This window comes from Gavia stellata, chromosome 23 (genome assembly GCF_030936135.1).
Source record: "Gavia stellata isolate bGavSte3 chromosome 23, bGavSte3.hap2, whole genome shotgun sequence".
NCBI classification, from domain to species: Eukaryota; Metazoa; Chordata; class Aves; order Gaviiformes; family Gaviidae; genus Gavia; species Gavia stellata.
The window spans coordinates 7,241,149-7,263,389 of record NC_082616.1 but is presented as its reverse complement, the minus strand read 5'-3'; the positions used below and the strand labels follow the sequence as shown (position 1 = coordinate 7,263,389).

At 48.3% G+C, this 22,241-nt stretch overlaps 2 protein-coding genes across 2 annotated transcripts in view; one reads left to right on the top strand and one right to left on the bottom strand.

Moving 5' to 3' along the window:
* Window positions 1-439: 439 nt before the first annotated feature.
* LAMP5 (lysosomal associated membrane protein family member 5) lies at window positions 440-9,511 on the top strand. Its single transcript, XM_059828604.1, has 6 exons — window positions 440-479; window positions 741-913; window positions 1,155-1,286; window positions 1,369-1,474; window positions 2,914-3,102; window positions 9,333-9,511. The coding sequence occupies exons 1-6, from the start codon at window positions 440-442 to the stop codon at window positions 9,509-9,511; spliced, it is 819 nt and encodes a 272-aa protein (XP_059684587.1).
* An 8,743-nt stretch (window positions 9,512-18,254) lies between these two features.
* PAK5 (p21 (RAC1) activated kinase 5) overlaps window positions 18,255-22,241 on the bottom strand; it is a 39,096-nt gene continuing 35,109 nt past the window's right edge. Inside the window, exons 6-8 of the mRNA XM_059828521.1 lie at window positions 21,316-21,441; window positions 19,062-19,196; window positions 18,255-18,410 (exon numbers count right to left, since the gene is read on the bottom strand). Coding sequence (XP_059684504.1) covers window positions 18,255-18,410; window positions 19,062-19,196; window positions 21,316-21,441 — 417 coding nt within the window. The remainder of the gene's footprint in view (window positions 18,411-19,061; window positions 19,197-21,315; window positions 21,442-22,241) is intronic.

Genomic DNA, 22,241 nt, shown 5'->3' with positions numbered 1-22,241 from the left:
GCGGGGTCCCCCGGCTCGCTCCTCCGAGGTCCCCGCTCTCCGCCGGCATCCCCGCGGGGATCCCCGCGAGCCCTTCCGCGGGGGTCGGCGGGGCCCCCCACGCCGGAGCAGGGGGGAAATCCCTCCTCCCTGCCCTGCCTCCGCGTACGCCCCGTCCCTCGGCGTGGGCGCCTTCATCAGCGCCGCCGGCATCTCTCCTCCTCCTCCTCCTCCTCCTCCCCGCACACCCACGCACTCGTCCCCGTCCCTCCTCCCCGCCACTCCGCAGCAGAGTGCTTTTGCAGCCGGTGCAGCTCCTGAGGAAGGAGGTGTTTCAGGGGTTTTTCCTCCTTTTTTTTTGAATATTTCTTCCTTTTTCTTTCTTTCTTTCTTTCCTCCGGAGCGGACCCTTTCGGAGGAGCAGCGGTAGCCGCGGACGCGCCGGGGCCGAGTAGGGAGGATGGCCGGGGGGCGCCTCCCGGGGCTGCTCTTCCTCTTGCGTGAGTACCGCGGCGGCGAGTCGCGACACGGATCCTCGTCGCGATGAGGCAAGCGCTGGCGCTGAGACAGCCCCGGCGCTGCTAGAGCACCGGTCCCGTTCCACCGCCAGCGGCTGCCCCATCTCCGCTGCCCGCTCTATCGCGACAGGGGCGCCCTGTCGCGACAGGGGAGCCCTCGGGAGGGGTGTTCCGGTGAGGCGGCAGAGGCTTCGGGCGAAGGGCCCCGGGCGCTGCCGCCGCTCAGCGCCTCTCTGCCCGCAGACGCCGCCGCTCGCCTGGCTGCCGAGCAAGAAGTTGAAAATCTCTCCGGGCTCTCCCCGAACCCCGAAAAGGACATTTTCGTGGTGCGGGAAAACCGGACGACGTGTCTCATGGCGGAATTCGCCGCCAAGTTCATCGTCCCCTACGACGTGTGGGCCAGCAACTACGTGGATGTGAGTGGGGGCCGGGGCGGGGGGCCGGGCTGGGGCTCGGGTTTGCAGCGCTGCGGCCGCAGCCGCGGAGCCGCCGCACGTTGTGGCGGCTGGACCGGGGGGGGGGCGGTGTGTGGAATCCGCCGGTAGTTTTGGGAAGTCCCTTATCCCCTCCGAGGATATTCAGCCGGGGCTGTGGGGGTCTGTGGGCTCCCGGGGGTGCTCCGGGGCCGCCCCCCTCAGCCCCGCTCCCCGTTTCCAGCTGATCACGGAACAAGCCGATATCCCGCTGTCGCGGGGCGCCGAGATGAAGGGCAAGTGCGGCACCAACGAGTCGGAGCTGGAGATCTCCTGGCTGGAGCAAGCGTACTCCCTCAAACTCTTCTTCCTGAAGGTACGGGGCTCCCGCCGCACGCCCGGCAGCGGGGGGGTGCAGGGCGGTATTGCCGGGGTCCTGACCGGCCCTGTCTCGGCAGGAGGGGCACAACACCTCCCGGGGGCCGGAGGCTTTCTGGAGGCTCAGCCGGATCCAGTTCACCTACGACACCGCCGAGCGCACCTACTTCAAGGACGCCGTCAGCCGTAAGCGCCCCGGGGGGACGGGCTGAAGGCGGACCCGGGGGTCTGGGAGCCGGGGGGGGACGGACACCCCGCGGGCTGCTCGCCGAAATGCTGTTTAACGGCGGAAAAAGAAACCCCAAACCCGCCCGACAAAGCCGGGACCAGGTGCCGGGTTTAAACCGCGTATTGTATTTTTTCCCCCCCCTTGTTATTCTTGTTTCTTGTTTTTACTCGCCGCAGGTGCCGGGGGAGGGAGAGCCCAAGCTCTGCCCCTTTGCCGCGCTGCCCCGGGCGCTCCGCGGGAGCCAGGGCTCCCGGGGGGGGGACTGCTCTGGGGAAAATGGTCTGCTTGCCTGCGGGGGATGTTCTTTAAGGTTAATTATCTCCTTGGGTCGGATGATGGTTGAATAGGTGGGGAAAGAAGCGGTTTCCCAAGAACATGACGAGATTGACATCAATATCCATACCGCTACACACCTCCACACCCAACTGCCTCCTCTTTTCTCACTAGGTTTCCTTTCTTTTGGCTTTCATTTTGTTTTTATTTTGTTTCTGCTCAGAAATGAGTTGTCTGGTATTGAAAATTGAAATACTGTCATTTGCAAGTTGTTCTTCCGCAAGATTTTCAAACTCCAGTGAATGGTGCGTTAAGAGTTTGTGGCATAAGACACGCTGGATGTGGAGCTATTTTTCCCACTGGTGTTTCCATTGTTTGTGTCCCCAAAACATGGTGGTGGCCATGCCTCATCACCCTCCGCAAATGCGAAACACTGATTGCCTTTCTGTGCTGCTGGAGGGGAACAAAGGGCTGCAGAAGAGTGGGAGGTGGAAGGCATCCCTCATTCCACCTTGCTGAGCCACATTCAGCCTTCATTTGTAAAACAAGCTTGATGTGATGGGAAAATATTTTCTCGTAATCTACATTTTGGGGGAAATGGTCATGTTGTATTTTCAGGGAAAGTGTTATGGCCTGTTTTGCTTTGTAGTGAGGTCCCCAAATTGCATTGCTCCTTCCCACCTCAGAGCCCAAGTGCGGCCGCAGGAATTGATGTTTCCTGAACATAGGGAGTACGAGCGCAGTCCGAGGCTGAAACCTGCATATACATCAATAGAAGCAATTCCTCTGACTTTATGGACTTCAAGCCCTGTGACACGAGCATAGCTGGCAGCGGCAGAGCCAGCTCTCCCCTTCGTGCCGGCAGGACCGCTCGCTGCAGCTGTCCGTTCCTGCTTGCGGGCAGGCAGCCCCAGTGCAGGAACTGCCCTGGCTGTGCGGGGTGTCATGCTGAAAGCACAGTCCCACCCCAGGAGAAATGCTGCTTTAAGAGCAGTGGAGCGTGCGGCCGCCGCACTGCCGTTGCCAGCATACCCTTGCGTTCAATTCATTAGCTTTGTAGATAAAGTCGTGTCGGTCCCCCAGAGACGGGACCTGACCTCTGCTCTTTCTGCCCCTTGGCCAGCCGGGAAGCACACGGCCAGCTCGCACCGGCTCTCTGCCCTGGTCACCCCGGCTGGGAAGTCCTACGAGTGCCAGGCGCAGCAGACCATCTCCCTCATCTCCAGCGACCACCAGAAGTCTGTGCAGCTCTTGCTGTCGGAAGTGCGCGTCCAGCCCTTCGACATCACCGCGGATTTTGTCTTCAGTGAAGGTAAGGTGCAGGGCGAAGGCATGTCCTGCATCCCTGAGATGCTGACGCTGCCATGGCCTTTCGGGGTGTCGCAACATACTGAAGGAATTTGGGTCCCACCTTTATCAGAGCACCTTCCCCTCCCTCCAGTGGGTTGTCAGTGCTCTGTGCAATCCCTCCAACCCATTTTCTGCCTCTGTGGTCCCCCAGAAACCTTTATGAATTCAACCCAGCTGCTGTTCGGTCAAAACATGGTCTATCGTTGCATGTACGTTGGCTTCTGTAAGGACTCACCTAGCTAGGTTGCCAACGAGCCCCAGAACTGCCTGGTCCCTCGAGCCCTGCAAGGCTTAGGTGTCTCCTCTGCAGCACGGAAGGTGCTTTGGTGCAGCTCCGTGGGCTTTTTAGGGCCACTGCATGCTGAGGAGAGCTTGGGGCTGCAGTGGGAGGGAATACTTGGGATGCACGTTGCTGGCTTCAGTTTGATTAATGCTCATTGCAAGGGTGAAGGAAGCGTAACGGGGACTTCAGTGAGGCGCCTCATGTGCCAAACACACGGGACGCTGTTCCTCTTCTTAGGTTTCTTTAACATTAATTGTGGATAAAAGAAAATGTGAGTTAACGCGTGCTGTTTGCATCAAAGGGTTGTACTGAAGTCAGCAGCAATACTGCCGTGGGGCAGAATTCCTGCAGATTTTGCCTTCCTTTATCCTGAGGAACCAAGCCGTGGTGCTCCTCCTCCCCGACTTCCCCCTGCCTTTGCCATCAGGTTGAATGAGGGAGTGGAAACATATGCACCTGAATGAGGCTTTCGAGACAAATCCCCTTTTTATAGTGCCATCTTAGAAAATTAGTTAAGTCTGTTATTATAACAAGATGCAAACAAAATTTGTAATAGCTGAATCTTTTAATAATGAGCTAGAAAATGGTGGTGTTATTTGCAAGCGTAGCATTAAAAACACGAGGCTTTATTATTTTGCATGTGGGAAATATTTTAGAACACAATAAAAAGCTCAGCACTGACTACGGAGCTGAGCACTTACGCTCATGACTCACATTTCTCTAGCTGATGTAGTAAACACATGCTATTATGTACGCTGGCTCTGGCAGAGCTCTGCGCGGCTGAATTACTCACGGCAAGGCCAGTGTAGTACTGAGTAGGTTTCTTCCGTGGGCACAAATCTTTTTTTTTTTTTTTTCTTCCCTCTCCCCTATTGAAGTAGTACCACATTTTGCATAGGCTACAGGGAGAAAAAGGTAGAATTTTATAGTTTCCTATCATTTTTGTTGGCACGTTTTCATCCTCTCCCTCCTCCTGTGGATCCAGGCGTCCTACACTCAGGGTTTGGCTGGGCAGAGCTTGGAGGCTGAGAAAAGCGTATCTAAAATATGCAAGTCCGGGCTGAATTTTAGCTGTTGTGTCTCTGTGATACCAAACTTGTGAAGTCCAAGAGCTCACAGTTAAAACAACCAAACTTGGGGTTCATCGCCAAAGGGGACTACCCGCCTTTTTCATTATATGTGCTTTTGTATCAGGTGATAATTTTATTTTTTCTTTGTTGTTGTAGTGTGTTTGGTTTTTTTAAATCCAGGACACGAGGAGACCTCCGTTGGTTTAGCAATCTTTAAGCGTGTGTGGGGAATTCCTCCTTCTGAGGAAAGCACCTTTTCTTTCTTTGTCAAAGCTTTCTGGTTTCTTGTTGTTGCTGTCATTATTCAATGACACTTCTTTTTATTTGATTCCACTGGAAGTTAAATAGCAAAGAGCACCTGGAGAGGGGGGTCAGAAATGCCCGAGAGGTCATTTATCAGTGAAACTTCACACGGGGCTCTGCCGCTTCTCCCAGCGGCCCCTCCCCACCAGCCCTGCGGACCAGCGTGTCCTCGGCACACACATGGCAAAACACGATCCTTTGTGGGGTCTGAGAGTCACTGCCAATCTTAAATTACAGTAATTAGCCTTCTCCTTTTTGGTTCATTAATTTCCCATTAGGTAAAATTCCTATTAATTATGAACAAGCTACAGAACATTTTAAAATATTTTAGAATAGAGAAAGAGACCCGCTAGAGCGGAAGAATCGCTGAGACGCAGGAGGGTCAGGGCCCTCTTACCACAAAGAAGTGGGGGGAAAAAGGTTTTGTCATTAGTCCTGACACTGTCCTGTCTGGAATAGATTAAAAAGCTTGTAGGGAGTGATTGGATTGCTTTTAATTTTTTGTATGCTTAAACACATGTGCTAGAATATCTTTTTTCTTTTTTCTTTTAAGACACGGCTTCCAACCCTTACAAATACATACACATATATATGTATATAAACATGCATAAATACATATATTTACCTTTTTCAATACAGAAGCAGCAGAATGTTTTTTCATTCAGAGCTTGGGAAATTTTGTTTTTTTAAATAGGGAAAATGTGTGTACATTTTTCAGCTTAAAGGATCGGTAAAAAGAGAGGTGGATCAAGAGGGTGAGAAGAGAACACTGAAATTGGCAACAGAACCCCACAGAAATTGTCAGCTCTTGATTTCAATCAAAATCATGCAAAATGCTAATACAACGGGATACAAAGGCTGAGAATTAGGGACCTGGATCCTGGGAGGTCTCGTGTTCCTCTGAGCCACCCCAAGCAAGGGCCACGTTTTCCTAAGGGTCCTTGGCACCAAGTAGCTCCTCTTGGCAAGGTATGCGGCCACATTTAAAAAAGCACCCAGTGGTGGGGTTTTTTTCCTTCTCTTTTTTTTTTTTAAGCGAATCACTTATAAACACCCACCTCAAAAATCCATCCTATTGTGCCAGACACAACTGTTTTTCCATCCCTTTGAACAGCCCTTGTACTGGTCCTCAGGCTTGTGGTCGTGACTGCGGGAAACCGCTGATTTTTTTGCTGTGCTGCTATTTGTTCTGCAGAAGGATGCTGAAACAAGAAAATGGGCCTGTTGGGTGGTTTCATAGCCTACTACTGAAATTGGACGAGCACTCACCATAGAAACGGTGGCGGTACGTGCGCCTGGGTGCTGCGCGGTGTCAGAGGAAGCGCAGCACAAAAGAACAATGAGGAACGTACCCAAATGCCTCCTTTGTATCTGCCCGCAGTCTTTGTTCGACGGGGCAGGGACCGGGGCTGCGGGGTGGCACCTCTCTGGCAAAGGGGTGACCCCGCGGGGTTCAGGATGCGGCAAAACTCCTGGCATCACCTGAACTTTTCATGTAGTTAAAATCTGCCAGGGACCTTTTTGCTTTCCCGGGCTGAGGGTAGAACCCAGCGATTTGGGCAAATGCTGAGATTCTATGCAACGCTTTGAACTCTTGGGGTGAAAAATGCCATATAAATGTTAAAGTACGCAGTTATAAATGTGCAAATATTTTTATTTGTTGTAGAATAATGTGGTTTAACATTAATGTAATGTTAAAATGCAAAATTCATCCTCCTAGCAGTCAGCATCTTTGAGAGCCTTAGTTTCGCTGCAGGTGTGTTTGTGCTTAGCACTTGCCTGCACCTCTGTGCTGGGCCCCCTCCAGCCCCATTCCCATTCCCCCTACGCTCTCTGAAGAGCCCAGACTTTGGCGATCTGCTCCAAAAGGAGCAAATGGACGTGTCTGGTGCGGAGAAGGTGTTGGTAAGGCAGGAGGTGGCTGCTCTGCAAGGCTGCCGTCGCTGCTGGGGCAGAGCGCTTTCTGCCCGGGGAAGCGCAGCAGGGTCCGGCTGGGGGAGCAGCAGCGTTTGTGGGGCTGCTGCTGCAGACTGCGAGCTTTGCTTTGATTTTTTTTCTTTTTCCTGTGGGTTTTTTTTTTCTTTTAATCCTCTTTAAAAAGTGTTAGGATAAAGAACTATCTTCCTTGACTGCTTGCAAGAATTGACACCTTTTTGAGTTGTGACTCAGACACTTAAATGTCGGTGGGCACCAGAGCTTTGGCCACGTCCTCTGGCACATTTTGTGCTCGACAGCCAGTTTGCTTTGGCAAAAGATGGGAATTCAAATACTGCAAGCAGGTCTTTAGAGTTGGGTTAGTCCTCTGCCTCACAGCAGTGGTGCTTTTAGCTTTGCCTTCTTCACTGGCTGCAGACCCCCGTGTTCACCCCATTCTCCTGCAAATGCAGCATCATCCTTGTTTAAGGAAAGGCGCACAGGCAAACCTGCCGTGTTTGAGCTTGGGTGAATGCCCTCAGTTGGGTTTACAGCAGGCTTGTTGCAATTTTCTGTAGGGTTCAAGCTAAACCACTTTCAAAGCAGAAATAGGTGCCTGCAGGAGGAGACTGCAGCGGCTGGACTAAAGCTGCGCGTTGGCCCATCAGCGCACCCCGGCCCCTCCGGCTGTTGCAGCTGTGGTGAGTGCACAGGAGCTCCTCTGGCACGGGTCCTTCCCGTAGGAGGGGTGCTGCTTTGTGCTGGCACGTGGGCAGTGGGCTCGGGGGGTCGGAGCACCCCTGGCCCCACGGCACTGCCCCGCGCGTGGCTTTTCCCGCAGTCAGGGCTGGGGATGCCAACCTGCTGCTGTGTCTCTGCCTTGGTGCTGCGAGTCTGGTCAGGCCTTAGTATCCTAAACGGGGAAGAATTGCATAAAGCTCTAGAAGCCCAATTTTGGGAGCTAAATAATAATCAGGGCTTTTTCCCCCCCTTTCTCCTTAATACAAACAAACAAAACCCCTGCATTGCAGCAATTGCTGAATCGCCCGTAACACAGTCCTGGTGATTGATCACTCCTCTGGTGAAACAGTGAGCAACTGGAACCGAAAAGGACAGTTTTTTGTTAGAGTATATTTCACTTTTGCTTTTTTGTTTCACTTCATTTACAGCTCGAAACCTTTCCTAACGGCATCTCTGCGAGCCTGGTGCTGGGAGGACGGCTCCGCGCCGGGAGGCAGCGGAGCTCCCAGAGGTGCCAGAACCGCTGGAGACGTGTCCCTGCTGTCACCTCCTGCCTGGGCCTGGGGGGTCTCTGGGTTTTTCCTGCTCTTTGCCACATGCCATTAGATTTGTAGAGCGTTTGCAGTTTGTGGTTATTGCAGATCTCTGCATCTTGCAATCAGCTGCCTGGGGAACCCATCTGGACAGTCTTCAGCAATGGGGTGGTGCCCTTTGTATCTGCTCATCTCACATGCAGCCTTTTCTTTTTTTACTTTTTTTTTTTTAAAGTAATTGCGGTTTTCATTGTTTTCAGCACAATTCTAGTATTGTGAAGATGATGATCCAGGGGCCAGAGCACTGTCCCTCCTGTACCCCGTACCCTTTTTTCCCACCCCCAGACTTGGCATTTTTCTTCTTTTTGGTCTGGCAGCCCCACCTCAGCAGCACCAGCTCTGCCTGTCCATCGGCACAGATAAGCCGGAGTCCTGCAGGGAAAAAGTAAATCGTGATCCTGTCATTCAGGCCTGCCGTAGACTCTGGAAGTGTATGGGAGCTGAACTGGGGTTACCAGCATAACGTGTTTCCTAACCTTGGTGGCTGTGCCTTTGCAAGCTAAATAGAAAAGTCTGTTCTCCTTGTAGCTGCGGTTGTTGTCATTATCTTCTGTTGATTTATTAGACTATGGTGCGGACTCATAGGCCAGAGAGAAAAACACTGGGGAGGCTCGTGTTGCTTCTGCTCATCCTTTGCCATATTTGATAAAAACCGTGGGGTGCCGGGATGCTGTTTGACCACAAACACAGGTGGGCTCTGCCAGCGGTGGGAAACTCCCCTTGGGGAGCTCACAGAGAGGGGGAGAGGTGCTGTTAGATCTCTGACAACTTGTAGGTAGAGGGGAAATATCTTTTTAATGATGAGCAGGGTAGGTCTGATGCAGGATTAAAGACTCAGTGATGTTGAAGTCTCATGATACAGTATTTATAGACTCTGTAACTAAATAAACAAAGCAGATCTTCAGCCACAGTCAGGAAACTTGTACCTTTGCTGTCCTGTTCCCAACAAGGCCATTGCTGTGCTGGTGTGGCAGAGGCCTGAAGAGGAGCTTATGGGCGTGAAAATGTGTTTTCCCACCACGTCGGCTGGTTTGGTAGATGTTGCCTCCCCCTCCAAACCCTGTGTCGTGACGGGGATTTCACTTTCCTCCAAAGCAGGTGATTTTCTCCCTAGGACTCCGGGGACGGTTGCTGTCTCTCCTTGCTGCTGCGGCTCTTTCTGCTGTGCAGGGGCCCCCGGTGCAGAGCTGGGACTCCGGGGAGGTCGGTTCGCTACTGCAGCAGGAGTTCGGATTTGCAATGTTTCATTCATTTCTCTCTTTCTTCCCTTGTCTTCCTTTCCCTGCAGAACACAAGTGCCCGGTGGACCAGAGGGAGCAGTTAGAAGAAACCCTGCCTCTGATTTTGGGCCTGATACTGGGCTTGGTTATCGTGATAACCCTCTGCGTTTACCATATCCACCACAAGCTGACAGCCAACCAAGTGCAAATTCCTCGGGACAGATCTCAGTACAAACACATGGGATAGGGGACAGGATCGAGCAGCCCAGATATTTATCAGGTAGAAAAAGCAAAAGCACTTTTTTCTAAGGGTGAGGAGAGGTTATGGGGGGGCGAGAGACGGTATTCACAACACCTAATCGTGGGTATTTCATGGAGGCACACAAGTTAAGGTTAGGCTTTAATACAGTCAGTGCAGAGACATAGCTGTCTCTGTAAGAAGACTCGGAGCATCTGATTTTAGGAGTCTGTGACAGTAGGTGGTATGAATACCTTCTTAAGCAGCTGGGCCGATCATCTGGAAACAGAAATGCTTCACATGTCAAAGTTTAACGCTGGGGGCAAAATTAGCTTTTTTCTTTTTTTATTCTTCCTTTTCCCCCCCACCCCCTCTAAGGCACTCTCCCCTCCCCGGTGCGCCGCTCTTGGCAGCGTTCAGCCCTCTCCTTTCACGGCTGTGCAGGGCGCAGGGCTGGGGGACAGAGCCATTGGACAGACTTCATTAAAGTCCTCTAACAAAGGCACTCGAACCACATTCCTGAAGTTTGCACTCATGTTAAGGAAAGCATGGAGGCAATACAGGTGTGTTTCGGGGGAAAAAAAAAAAAAGGCCAGAACCTCAAGCTGGTATAAACTGGAGTAACTCCAGCGCAGCAGATCGCAGCCAGCTGAGGAGCTGACCCCACACTTGAGGCTGAGCGAGGAAAGTTTGTTTTTGCTTCTTGAGCCACATCTAAATTAAACGTAAAAAAAAAAAAAAAAAAAAAAAAAAAAAGAGAGAGTATTGACACACAAATTGCAAAGTGCCATGCTACTGCAAGTCAACTGAGAAATGCTTCTGGCTGGACATCCTGCACGTATTGTGATTGTCGTTGAGATGTTACATTGCTACCTGCAACTGGTATTTTCACAATGAAACAAAAAAAGAAAACAGAAATGTTAAAGTTACTATGCAGATTATTCAGGTGTAATCTAATGTAACAGAAAAAATATAAGGAAACCCTTGAATTCTATCCTTAAATGTGGACCATTTTTAAAATTAATTAAAACATGTACATACATAATACATGATTTGCCTTCTTATTTTGAAATGATATAATGCTTTTTACCAACTCCGTGATATCTAATGGAATCGGTGCAAAAATACATAGTCTGAATGGATGTTCAATGTAGGATTTATTCTAGCAGTATTTCGATGCAGATGGTTTGGTGAAGACGTGGTGGTGGCTCAGTATTCCGTGATTTGTCAGTTATTTCTAATTTATTTCTAATCTCTCAGCTGTTTCTTTCTTATGTGTTTTGTGGGCAGTGGTGTGTTTCACTCTGGTCTCAGCCAGTTCCCACTGAACCCTTTGACTTCCCTTGGCTCCGGTGTTACCGCAACAAGAGTTAGTCCAGACCTCGTGTTAGTTTAGGGTATGGAAAATACTTTGCTTTTCTTGAACTGATTTGATCCAAACAAGGACTTGTACAAACTGTCCCCCTTCAGTTTAAAACAGGGTAATAGGCCAAGAAAAATAGTAATTTCAATGTTGAGAAGTGGAAGAGGAGAAAATTAACTGCTTTTTAATGCTGCAGCCTCCTCCAAAATTTATGAGGTTTTTTTTGTCAAAGGTGAAGACAAAGATGGATGCAGCAAGAGCCTCCTTTCAGTCCTGTCTTGCTCCTGGTCTCATTTCTGTGTTGTGCTCACCTTTTTGTTTTCTCATTTGGATGTAAGAAGCAAAATTATGGTGCTAATGATGCTTGTGGCTTTGCCCTTTTCTTTTAGAACTCCAGTGAAAGTGTCCTGGGTGGGCTTTAGGCTGACCAAGTGCCACTGCCTACACTGAGCTGATTATTATTTAAAAAAAAAAGAAAAGAAAAGGTTCTTTTAGAGACAGCCAGAAAAAGCCATAGGTAGCAGGAGGGTGAATAAAAGGATTAAAGGTTCATCCTTAATAGAGAGGGGCCATAGTTACCAGCTTTGTCCTGCCTTGCTCTTGTCTGCCCTCCAGCCCGAAAGGCTCTCCCAGCCAGCTCCCATCAGCCTGGAGCTGATCAGCTCCTGTATTTGACATCCAAAAAAATACAATAAAATAAAAAAGCAAGCAAACAGCTGAAGTACTAATGCCAAAGGAACCCCTCCGTTGTCACTGGTCTCCTTCATAGCGTGTTTTGGCAAGGTGGCTGCAGGAAGAAGCCATTGGGATGGCACGGTTGTGCGGATGAGCAGTGGTGGGGCAGGACAGTTGAGTTCAGTTGAGTGTAATCAGAGATATAAAAGAGTTGGGACGTTGTCTGTGAAAAATGGGGGAAGAGAAGGACTTTGTGGCTGGAAACAAGGAAGAGGATCTTATTTTTCTTCTGTGCCATCTGTTTCTCTAAGAGACCCCATAAGGGCTTTTTTCCCTCCCTCTTTTCACATTCATCAGCACCCATTCCTCTTGGGTTTTTTTTCTTTCTTGCAAAACTTTAGTTGCGTATCCTTTTGGGTATAAAAATTTTAAACGGGTGACATAAAAAAGAGCTACTTGCCCTCAACTTGCCTTTAGTAGGAGCCTTACAGAGATAAGGAAACGCACATTGCAGCATTTTTATAAGTGTTCTTGATTTCTGATCCCCCCAGGATTTTTAACCCAATGAAGGGATGACCGTACCAGTAGTGGACTTGCATGTCTCAGCTACTTCCCGTGGCCCCTCAGTGCATCCAGCCGATGCATAGCTGGTGGCAGAGGCAGGATAGCTGTAAAGTATTCCAAAATACCCAACCAAGCAAAGTCTTTATGCTCCTTCCTCTTGGCCTCCTGCTTTTGCCTTGTGTGATGGCTCCTCGCACAAGCCATCAGTGGCAAGCCCATTTGCACTATAGTTTCTTATAACCCGTAGAAATCATACTTAGTTTGCAGAGCAGGTTTGGAGGCAGGAAGGATTGTCCGTAGCTGGGGTGGGGTTGACAGGTACTTCTCAAAACCAGAGCAAGAGGTGGGAAACCCACCACTCTGCACCCCTCCAGCATTTGACAGGCTACGTTTAACCTTTATCTTCCCTTGGAAGCTACAATTTGGGGTTTACGTGGAGCTGTTTGAAGGCAACAAAACCTGGGGCTTGGCTTAGCTGCCTTAGTGTCACTCTTAGGAGGGGCAGTGGCTGGTGGATGGAGCTGGTGTCTGAATGTATCTCCAGGCTGGTTTTTGGAGAAACTGGAGTTTGTTGTGTCTTGTTCAGGCAAAGCTGCTGGTGGGTTTTAGCACCTTGTAGGTCATGTTGTTGCTTCCCCATTTGCAGAAAGCGAGCAAGACCTGCCTGTTGTAACAGGGAGACTCTCTCAAACATCTACATGTATTTGAGAGGGAAAAAAAATTCTAATTTATGGTTGACTTTGCAAACTAATTTTAATTCAACCTGCAGTGACCCTGTAAGGGCAGTCGTAGCAGAGCAGCTCAAGGAAAACACTGTCCTCACCACTCATAGGGAACCGTCCTTGACTGATCCCACTGCTTGAGCGTTGGCCAAGGCATTGAAGTGATGGCATCGGTCATCTGACGAGAGGACAATCCCCAAAAGCTGATGCAGCTCTTGTGACCTAAGCCCATATACCTTAAGAACTTCCGCTGCTTTTCATGTCAGATGATAGAGGTTTCCCTTAGCTACTGCTCAGCATCACCTTCAGGGTGAAAGTGTCTGTGAGCTATCAGGAACAGAGCTGCGTGAGTGCACTAATTCATTTCTTGGTTTTCTGAATTGAGATAGCGAGGTGATGATAGAAAATAATTCCTTGTTGGACTGAAATGGTTTTTCTCTCTTTTTTTTTGGGAAGAAAGGAAATAGTAATTTCAGTTCAATGATGGTTTGCATTGTGCCCCAGACTGATGTATCTTGTTTAAAGAAAAAGTTATTTAAGATATTGAAAGAAAACCCTTTGAATCTTTTCTTTCCATTCTTTTGCTAACAATTATTTACTGAATTTGATCTGAATTTTCTATCAATTTGATTTTTGACATTTAATTTTTGAAGAATTATTTATGAAAGAGGTTAAAAAAGCTCTCCAGCTTCCCTCCTGCCCATCGAACTACAGCAGCAGCTTGAGGATGGCAGCGCTTTTATTGTGATTTCATTTTATAGTTAGCTTTTGTTCATCAGTAGCGTATCATGAGCTTGAACACATTGCTCTATAGATGTTTATGAACACCGTAGTAGAAGGTGGATAAATACAAGAACTTACCAACCTATTGAGCTCTATAAGGACCTGTAATAATTAAGCACTTATTAAAGCAGCTGTTAATGACTTTTACTTACTTAGAAAGTACTTATTATAAATTATTGATGTACTGCTGAGGAGGGGAGTTTTACATATAGCCAGTAAATGTCCCGGTCTCTGCTACTGAAATGATGAGTATTTGTGAATACCTTTAGAACTGGGGACCTCAGCAAAAGCCATTGTTCCTTAGTGACAGGAGGGAATAAATGCATTGGAGTAATTGGCCATACGTGGAGCTCAGCCTCAGCTGGTGCAGCAGATGAAGACATCTTCTGGGTGAATGGATGCTCCCAACATCTGGTATCTAAAAAACCTAGAACTAAAGAGTGTATTTTTTTTGCTGAGACGCCCAACAAGGGCAAGATTGTGCAGCCCACAAGGTAATAGTGATGGAGGAAGCAGCTTCCGCAGCATGGACACTGCAGGAACCGGGATAAGGGCTCAAGAGCCATCAGTTTGCAGGAGATGAGACTGGGGATGCGCCTACAGAGGTTACCCAAGGAACACATTTGCAGAGAGGGGGAGGAACACAGCCCAGTTGACTGTGTAGCCTAAGGTAACAAGCCATGGTTATTCCCTGTTTTTTTTTTTTTTTTTTTTTTTGGCTGGCTCTGGCTTTAGTTGAAGTGCTGTGGGGTGAAACAGCTGAAGTTAGGTTGGTGTTTTTTTTTTTTTTTTTGAGTGATGGCTAATGCATTTTGAAACATTTACTGATGTCAGCAACCAAAAGTAATGTAAAATCTCATTTATAAGATTTGAAGATGCTTAAGGGAGCAAATAATATTGTAGCCTTGTTAGCTGCCCGATGGTGCTACTGGTGAGCCTGGGAGGAATGTTTTCACTAGGCATGAGCGCTGAATGATTATGAGCCAAAAATTAAGGACAAGGAAAAAAAAAAAAAGGGGGGATTTGGGGGGGGCGGGGAAGGAAAGGAAGGTGGAAATGGTTCAATGGTCTGGAGTACTTCATATACAGAGCACTATGGGTGTGCTGATCGCTTCTCAAAATTTTCTGTACAACATGACTGACCGCAACGGGATGTCTGGGTGTTTCAAGTGCTGGTGTTGCTGACTGGTGAGCCAGGGAATTTTTTCCTGTGTGTAGACGAGAAGTTGTGTATAAGTGTGGGTGTGTGTATGGGGGAGGCTCTCAGAATGGCTAAATCATGGCATCTTGGGTTGAAATGGCTATTTCTCTAATTTCTGTAACTACATCATTTTGCTTCAGCCTGAGAAACCACCCTGGTGATTGCTGCCGCGGGGAGGTGTTTTGGTGCATGGAGAAGAGGGAGGCTGGTGCATGACACGGGCACGCCGGGCCTGCTCAGGGCTGGCCTCTTCGGGCGTGGGAAGATTCCAGGGAGAAACAAAACTCCCATGTCAAGGTTTTTGCAAAGACTGATGATGTGGATTGGCATGATTATTTCCCTCCATTATTTCCCCCCTCACTTTGGGGTTTTTTTCTGGTGAGGTATTTAGGGTATTTAGCTCATAGGCTGCCTGGTTTTGCCTCACCCTGTTGCACTGCAAACCCTAAGCCTTTGCACTTTCCTCCTTATGGCAAATTAAAAATGATTTTTATTTTTTTCAGTCATGTCGGGGCTCTTTTGCCTCTTCCTACCTGCTGGTCCTTGTTTGTTAAGTCTGATGTGCTTGGGACAACTGTTAAGTCTTTTTTTTTTTTTTCTTAATTTCGGGTCGAGGCAGAGTCAGAATCTCAAGCTTCTTATTTTTACTCATGTCCAGTAGCTCATTATAGGGGTTTTATGCAGTGATTGTGCCATCAACCAGGAGAAAAATTTATTGACACTGAGATGTTCTTTTTTTTGAGGTCTTATTCCTACCATCTTAATTTGGAAAATTATAGCTGGACAGCAGCATTTCACTTTGCAAGTTATCTTAAACCAATAAATACAATCAAAAACTACAAACCAACCTATTTTCTTGCGCCCATACAGTCCCTGACTCCTGCCTGTCAGCTTCCCGTGGCTGGTGGGCAGGCACACGTTTTATTTGGGATGCAGTGGCTCTCCTAACCCCAAGCCCTCATGGTACTGGAGCTCAACCCCTGGGACCATCACTGAGGCTGGGCTTTCCCAGCAACACCCCACCCAGGAGTCAGGACGTGGCTGCGACGAGCACCAAGGGACCACGGCCAAGCAGCTGCCTTTCAACGCAGCCACTGACACTGTCAAATCACTAGGGGCAGCTCTATAAATCTATCTATCTATTTCTATATATATATTTTTTTTAATATGTGTTGTGTGTGTGTTTATGTATCGCACATATATACAAGGACCCTCTTTTTTTTCTTGCTATTTGCTTGGTCCAGTACTGTGTGCCTGCGTCCAATTAAAAAAACAGAAACAAAGCATGGGGAAAAAAAGCACACTGAAAATTAAAGCATTTATTAATTAATTTATTTAACTTGCATGTGCATTTGTCTCACCAGTAGTTGGTGTTCACAAAAAACCCTTTGAAATAGACAAAACTTTCAGTAAACTTGATGAATACTGTTTAAAGTATCTAATGATAAGAAAGTTGCAGAAAATTCTTCACTTGTACAGCCTAAAATGTGCTGAATATTGAAGAAAAAAATCCCCACCAACCCCAACCCCCTTTTTTATTCAAAGATGGTTAAAAAAGCTTACTTTTGTGGCTAGTATTATGGTTTCACCTGTATGTCATTGCCTTTACTGGTGCAGCCTGTTTTCCTGAGTTGTCAAGACTACAAAATAGAAACACCTCAGAACGCCGTGGGCGCTGCGCTCTCTTCCAGGTCTCTCCGGGGGGGTACCGGCCGCCTGTTTGCGGTGGGGCGGCGGGAGCCAAACACATTTTCTTTAGTGTCTTCTTAAAATGTGCAAACAGGGTTAAGAGGAGAAAGCAGCGGGGAGTAAGACACACGGATGTAAGAACATTTATTCAATGTTCCAGTTAGTATTTATCTCCTCTTTTCTTTTTGTTTTTAATTGCTTCTCTCCCTTTAAATAGTCTCTAACTTTTTAAGGGCAGTACTAAAGGAGCTGCTTTACTATTGGCAACTCTTTTGTCCTGGAGGAAGATCTTTAAGAAGCAACTCCTGCCAGGTCTAGATGTTTGGTTTATAATTTACTACAATAAATAACAATTAATTTATTCACTATGAAATTCCATAGTAAGAAAGAAACCAACTGTGTTTTCACAAAATTGGCTTTGTGTTTCTTAATGATACTGTAAAATGAGGTCAGTAAGAAAAAAAACCCTTGAAAAAACATGGCTTTCATATTATACATAATTAAAAAGAACTAATAATTAATAAATAAAATTCATTTATCATTGAAATAATTATGAAGCACTTCTAAAAATTTTAAAGGCAAATCTATTTAGGCCTACAGTTAACATGCAAAGTCATCCAACAAATAACACAAAATTGTACCGTAGTAGTCAACTGTTGCATCAACATTCAAAAAGGTCTAGACAGCAGCACGACTTCTATATGGCAAACATCTCGGAACGCATCACAATGGTCTGTTTGAGCTCTGGAGGGTATCCACTGGGCGGGCAGACGGATTCCAGCTGTTCGTTTCCGCTTCCAGAGCAGGACAGAAGTAACGGAGATTTTTGTGGTAACAAAACTGGCCTTTCGGTGGCATAAAACGAAGGGACCGCCATGGCATGAGAAGATGACCCTTGAGCGAAGGTACGTTGGATGCGTTAGCTCCCACCCCTGGAGACACGGGGAGATGAGGGAGACCCTGATGACCGCTAACATTCAGCAGCAGCTCTGACGGCCACTGCGTCACCGGTAGCGCTGAGAGGGCGAGCACCCCAAGCCAGACTGCCAGGGCTCCCACAAGCATCGGTTAGCGTTGGCTCTTCAGGCTGCCATGACGGTGGGATGAGCGCTCTCCTCGCCCCAACGGAAAATCTGCAAACCCTTCTAACGTCCTAAACGTGGGGTGGGATTTTTTTTTTTTTTCTGTTTTCAAAAGGGTTAAAAAAGTAGGAAACTTTATCTTCTCAAATTCTTGCTAAATTACACTTATTACTTCAACTAACACAACAGTTACATGACAAAGTACTGCAAATTATCAAAACGTACTGTACAGAAAATTACAAATTTGTTGCAAAATACATTGCGCTGCTATGACTGAGATAAAAAGTGCTTTTTTTGTCAGAAAAGTGTTCTTCTGAAATAGAAGTGCTGTAGCCTGCAATAAAATTCTGGTGTTTCACTCCAGTTTTGCTAACCTCTACTAATTATCTTTCCAACCTTGTTTGCATTTGGCGCTTTCTGCCTGGATGGCCAAGATGACGACAGCGCTGGAGAGCGATGGTCCACAGTGGAGCGTGGCCACCCAGCTGGCGGGTCCCTCGCAGCCCCGGAGAGCACCTCCTCTGGTTTTTATACACCGCGTTATTTCCACCGGGCTGGTTTTCCTCCGCAAGGTTTCAATCCTTCCTGCCCGCGGTTCCCACACAACCGCTGGGATTCCTGTGCGGCCGTTATCCAGACTCTCCACCGACCTCCTCCCGAAAAGTTACTGGCTTCAGCGGTGCCTGTGCTGCCTCATGAGGGGCACAATGCAAGAAGGGGGCCCAGCCAGTTTGAGAAAAGGGTGTCGCAACAGTTCCTGTGCTGTGGCTCTCTGCGAGGGCTCCCGCACCAGCATCGAGTCCAGGAAGCCCCGGAGGACCGAGGAGACCTGCAACATCGCACTGGCATTAGGGACAAAGAAAGACACCCATTTCCAGCCTACGCTGGGTCTGTGCACACTGCTTTTCTTGGGAAGACAAGGGACACACGGAGGTTTCCTACGGCAATAGATGTACTGAGCTGTAGGGCCGTGTGTCTTCTATGTGCTGTTCATGTTGAGAAGTATTTGGAGATCAGTAGGGTGCAGAACAGCACATGCTGCCTAGCTGTGCATGCGGTGGGTGAGAAAAGCATTTACATACACTGAGGGCTCAGGTCTGACTTCTAGAAGCACAACCAAAATGGGAAGTACCCAAAGGCTTTGGCACTGGGCGCGGATGTACCAACCCATCCGCAGCAGGGCTGATCGGCCAACTTGCACTGGTCCTTGGGCAGGGTGGGAAGCGCAAGGAGCCCGAGGCTTTGCCCAGCTCCCTTCGCCATCACTCCATGCAAAAGCAAAGCCAGGACAGGCACACAAAGGCTATGGTTTGCTGATGGCTTTGGCTTCACATCCTTCCCACACAAGTCCTATGTAGGACCCCCTGCTCAAGGTGGTACCTTAAAGATGCAATTTATCCTTTGGGCATGGAAGTGTGTGGCTATGGTTTTATTAAACATTTATACATGCAAGCCCCTCATCACCTATGGGAAGTCTCACCTTGTGCATGTCCTTCACCCGGGGTGGTAAGTTATCCCGAATTCGGCGCATGGCCTGCAGCGGCGGCTCATTGAAGTAGGGAGGTTCGCCGTCTATCATCTCTATCACCATGATGCCCAGGGACCAGATATCCACCTGTAACACACAGTCCATTCGTAAACACCACTGGTAGTGCAGAGAGGGGGCTAACAGGCTCAACACTTGGGCTCCTGCAAACCTCTGAGCTGGCTCATGCTATTGTACCTGCTGTCTGTGTCCAGGCTAAGCCAACAGTCTGGTGAGCCAGCACCAGAAATCTTTCTTTTTTAACCAGCCAACAACAATTTTTTCTTCTGAGCAGTAAGTGCGTGCATTGAAAAAAATAAATTAGAAGTGACTTACAAACCCAGGTCTGCAGCTGGTTTAGGTGATGTCCACTGGAAGCACTGCTAAGGCACGCTCGTTTGAGAGGCTGGCTGCACCCTACTGTGTTGTATTTCAGCTGCCCTGATTTGCACCCACTGAATAGTTACCCCAGGTTGGCTCTGCAATGCTGCAGAAAGGTGCAGCTAGTGGGAGAGCAGAGTACAATTCAGCTGCTGTGAAATCAGTTACTCTGCTTCCTCGGAATCTTAGAGACTACAGGAACTCCAGCTGAGACCGCAAGGCAAACACAAGCACTTGCTACACCCGGGCCCATTTCCAGCGAGCACATTACATAATCCCTTTGGAAAGTGATTCAGCTCCAGCTTAAAAAAAAAAAAAAACCACACACCTTTTTTTTTTTTTTTTCATCTTGGCCTGCTGCAGAGCTGCTCCAGAATCCCAATCCTGATGACTGTAAGTCCTGTCATTTGCCAGCCCAAATACAGCCAAGGCCAGTTCATACTGCTTTTGCTCTTTTGCCAACACTAGCCTTCAGTTTAAAGCCTTTCCTGCCCCCCCCAACCTTTCCCTCCTGGTGGGGAAACCTAATGTAGCCATAAGGGCAGCCACTTTATAGTACCTTCAGTGTTATTAATGGGCTAATAATAGATGATATTATTGTCCCTGAAATGTCTTCTACAACGCCACACGTCCTGGGTGAACGTCAGTGCCCTCGCTCTCGGGCGGGCGCTCTCCCTCCCTGTGCCAGATCAGTCCCTGCTCTGTGCAATGTGAAGATGCAGCATCTCCTGTCTCAGGCCTTGGCTCATTTCCCCCTCTCTGGTGTGTATATATAGGTATATATGTGTGTATCTGTGTGTAAATATATATCTATACCTATCTGTAGTTATCTTGCAGGTTTGCTCTCTGCAGCTGTTTCTATAGGCACTGTCAAGCAGAAGACGACTCCCCTCACCACGCAGAGGAGAAAATACACCCACGTTTCTGGCTGGGGAGGCGTGAGTCACTGTCACGGCTGAGCGCGGGAGAGGGGATTGTTCTTCCCAGGCTGGCAGTGCAGAAGTGCCGTGACTCAGAGCTTCCTAACGGATGGGGTATGGCACTGCAGAGCTGCCGGGCCCCCACCTTGCTGGTCTCATCTGAAGGGCTCCAATAAAAATGTGTGAATTGCCTTTTTCAGACCATTTGGCAGCACTTAAAATAGTTCCCACAGATATGCTTTCCTCCCCCCCAGCCCTCGTCTCTCAACTAATGAGAGCAATGACTGCAAGGAATGAGCTGATGTGGAGACGAACGCTGCAACAGAGGGTGGCAATGCAACCCACCCTGCCGGCTCCCGTGTTTGGGACCCTACAGGACCATGCCTGTGCCTTTACCGGCACTCCTCCAGAGGATGGGGATCTCAGGCCTTAGCTGGATGGAAGCAGCGTGCGCCTCTGCCTGCAGGTCTGTGCAAATACTGATGTGACCTGGCTTTGCAGTAGGGGCATGTGATTTGGCTGCTGGTTTGGCATATGCAGGTGTAGACACCAGTAACTGCAGCTCCAGCTTGCAGGCTTGATCTTAAAGATTATCAAAGGGTCTTTCATGATGTGAAAATGATGGCAGTTTCCTTTAATACAGCACCCTAAGCTAAAATATGTAAAGGCATTACATTGTTTAGTGCGCTAAATGGAGTCGTTAATAACTTCGTCTTGGAAAAATACTTTAAAATAAGGCACGATGTAGCACTCTGGGGCAAACATAATTGCTGCTATTTAGCATAGCTGCATAAGTGCATTTGAACTGCACGGTTCTGAAGGGCTGAGTGGGGTCGACCGAGGCACCATGCAGAGGCAGAACAGCCGCCCTGGGTCCGCGCGAGCACGTGGTGCCCCGCTGTACTCACCTCAGTGCCGTAGGGCAGGCGGGATATCACCTCCGGTGCCATCCAATACGGCGTCCCAACTAGCGACTTCCTCCTGGGGACCTCCTTTGACACTTGGGCGCAGAACCCAAAGTCAGACAATTTTATCTGAAAAGTAAAAAAGAAAAAGCCCCTCTTGAATAAAAAGGCAAATTCCTCCGAGACACACGTGCCTCTGAGACAGACATCTCCAGCTGCAGCTGGGGGGACAGGGACGGAGCTGCAGCATTTGCCTGGGACAGGACAGCAGCACAGGTTTGGAAGTGGGGCTGGAGACGGCTGGGGAACGTGTGGCTCAGCGGCTCATTAAAATGAAGGCAAGGGAAAGAAGTAGGAGAGAGTGGCAGTGGTGCTCGTTACTAAGATCACCTGTCATAGGTCATTGCCTCTCCACCACCAAAAGATGTGGAGGTGATAAATGGCTTATAATATTTAAAAAATAGAAGGAAAGCAAACAATTCTGAAGTACTAGTGTTTTATAATGAATTTGTTACTGCATATATATACACCCCATGTTTGTACTCTGTGTATATATACTGATATTCAATAATATACATATTTCAAGTGATACACACCATTCCTATTTTTGCATCAGGTATATGATCTGTGAGTTTGCCAGAAAACAGATGAAACAAGTGGCATTCACCCCATTTTCTTTTACCACAGACAGCAATACCCCTGCCACTGATTTTTCAAGACCAGGACCTCACGCTGTAGATTATAACTAAAGAAACTGTCGTCTTTATGTAGTAGGGGAGCTAATTTGGGGAAGGCAGGGAAGGGTACAAGACTCTTCCAAAATGGTTGTAAGAGGTAAGAGGACCTGCTCCTTTTGCTAGGGGACTCAGGAATAAAAGACGGTGCTGTCCTTGAGTAGCTGTGGCAGTGACCTGAAATAGAAGTAATGG

What these genes read in the sequence shown, in the direction of transcription:
- LAMP5 (XM_059828604.1), top strand. Translation starts at nt 440, where the DNA reads ATGGCCGGGGGGCGCCTCCCGGGGCTGCTCTTCCTCTTGC. An exon ending in CTTCAAGGACGCCGTCAGCC is followed by an intron (nt 1,475 to 2,913) that starts GTAAGCGCCCCG and finishes CCCCTTGGCCAG; the next exon opens with CCGGGAAGCACACGGCCAGC. An exon ending in GGATTTTGTCTTCAGTGAAG is followed by an intron (nt 3,103 to 9,332) that starts GTAAGGTGCAGG and finishes CTTTCCCTGCAG; the next exon opens with AACACAAGTGCCCGGTGGAC.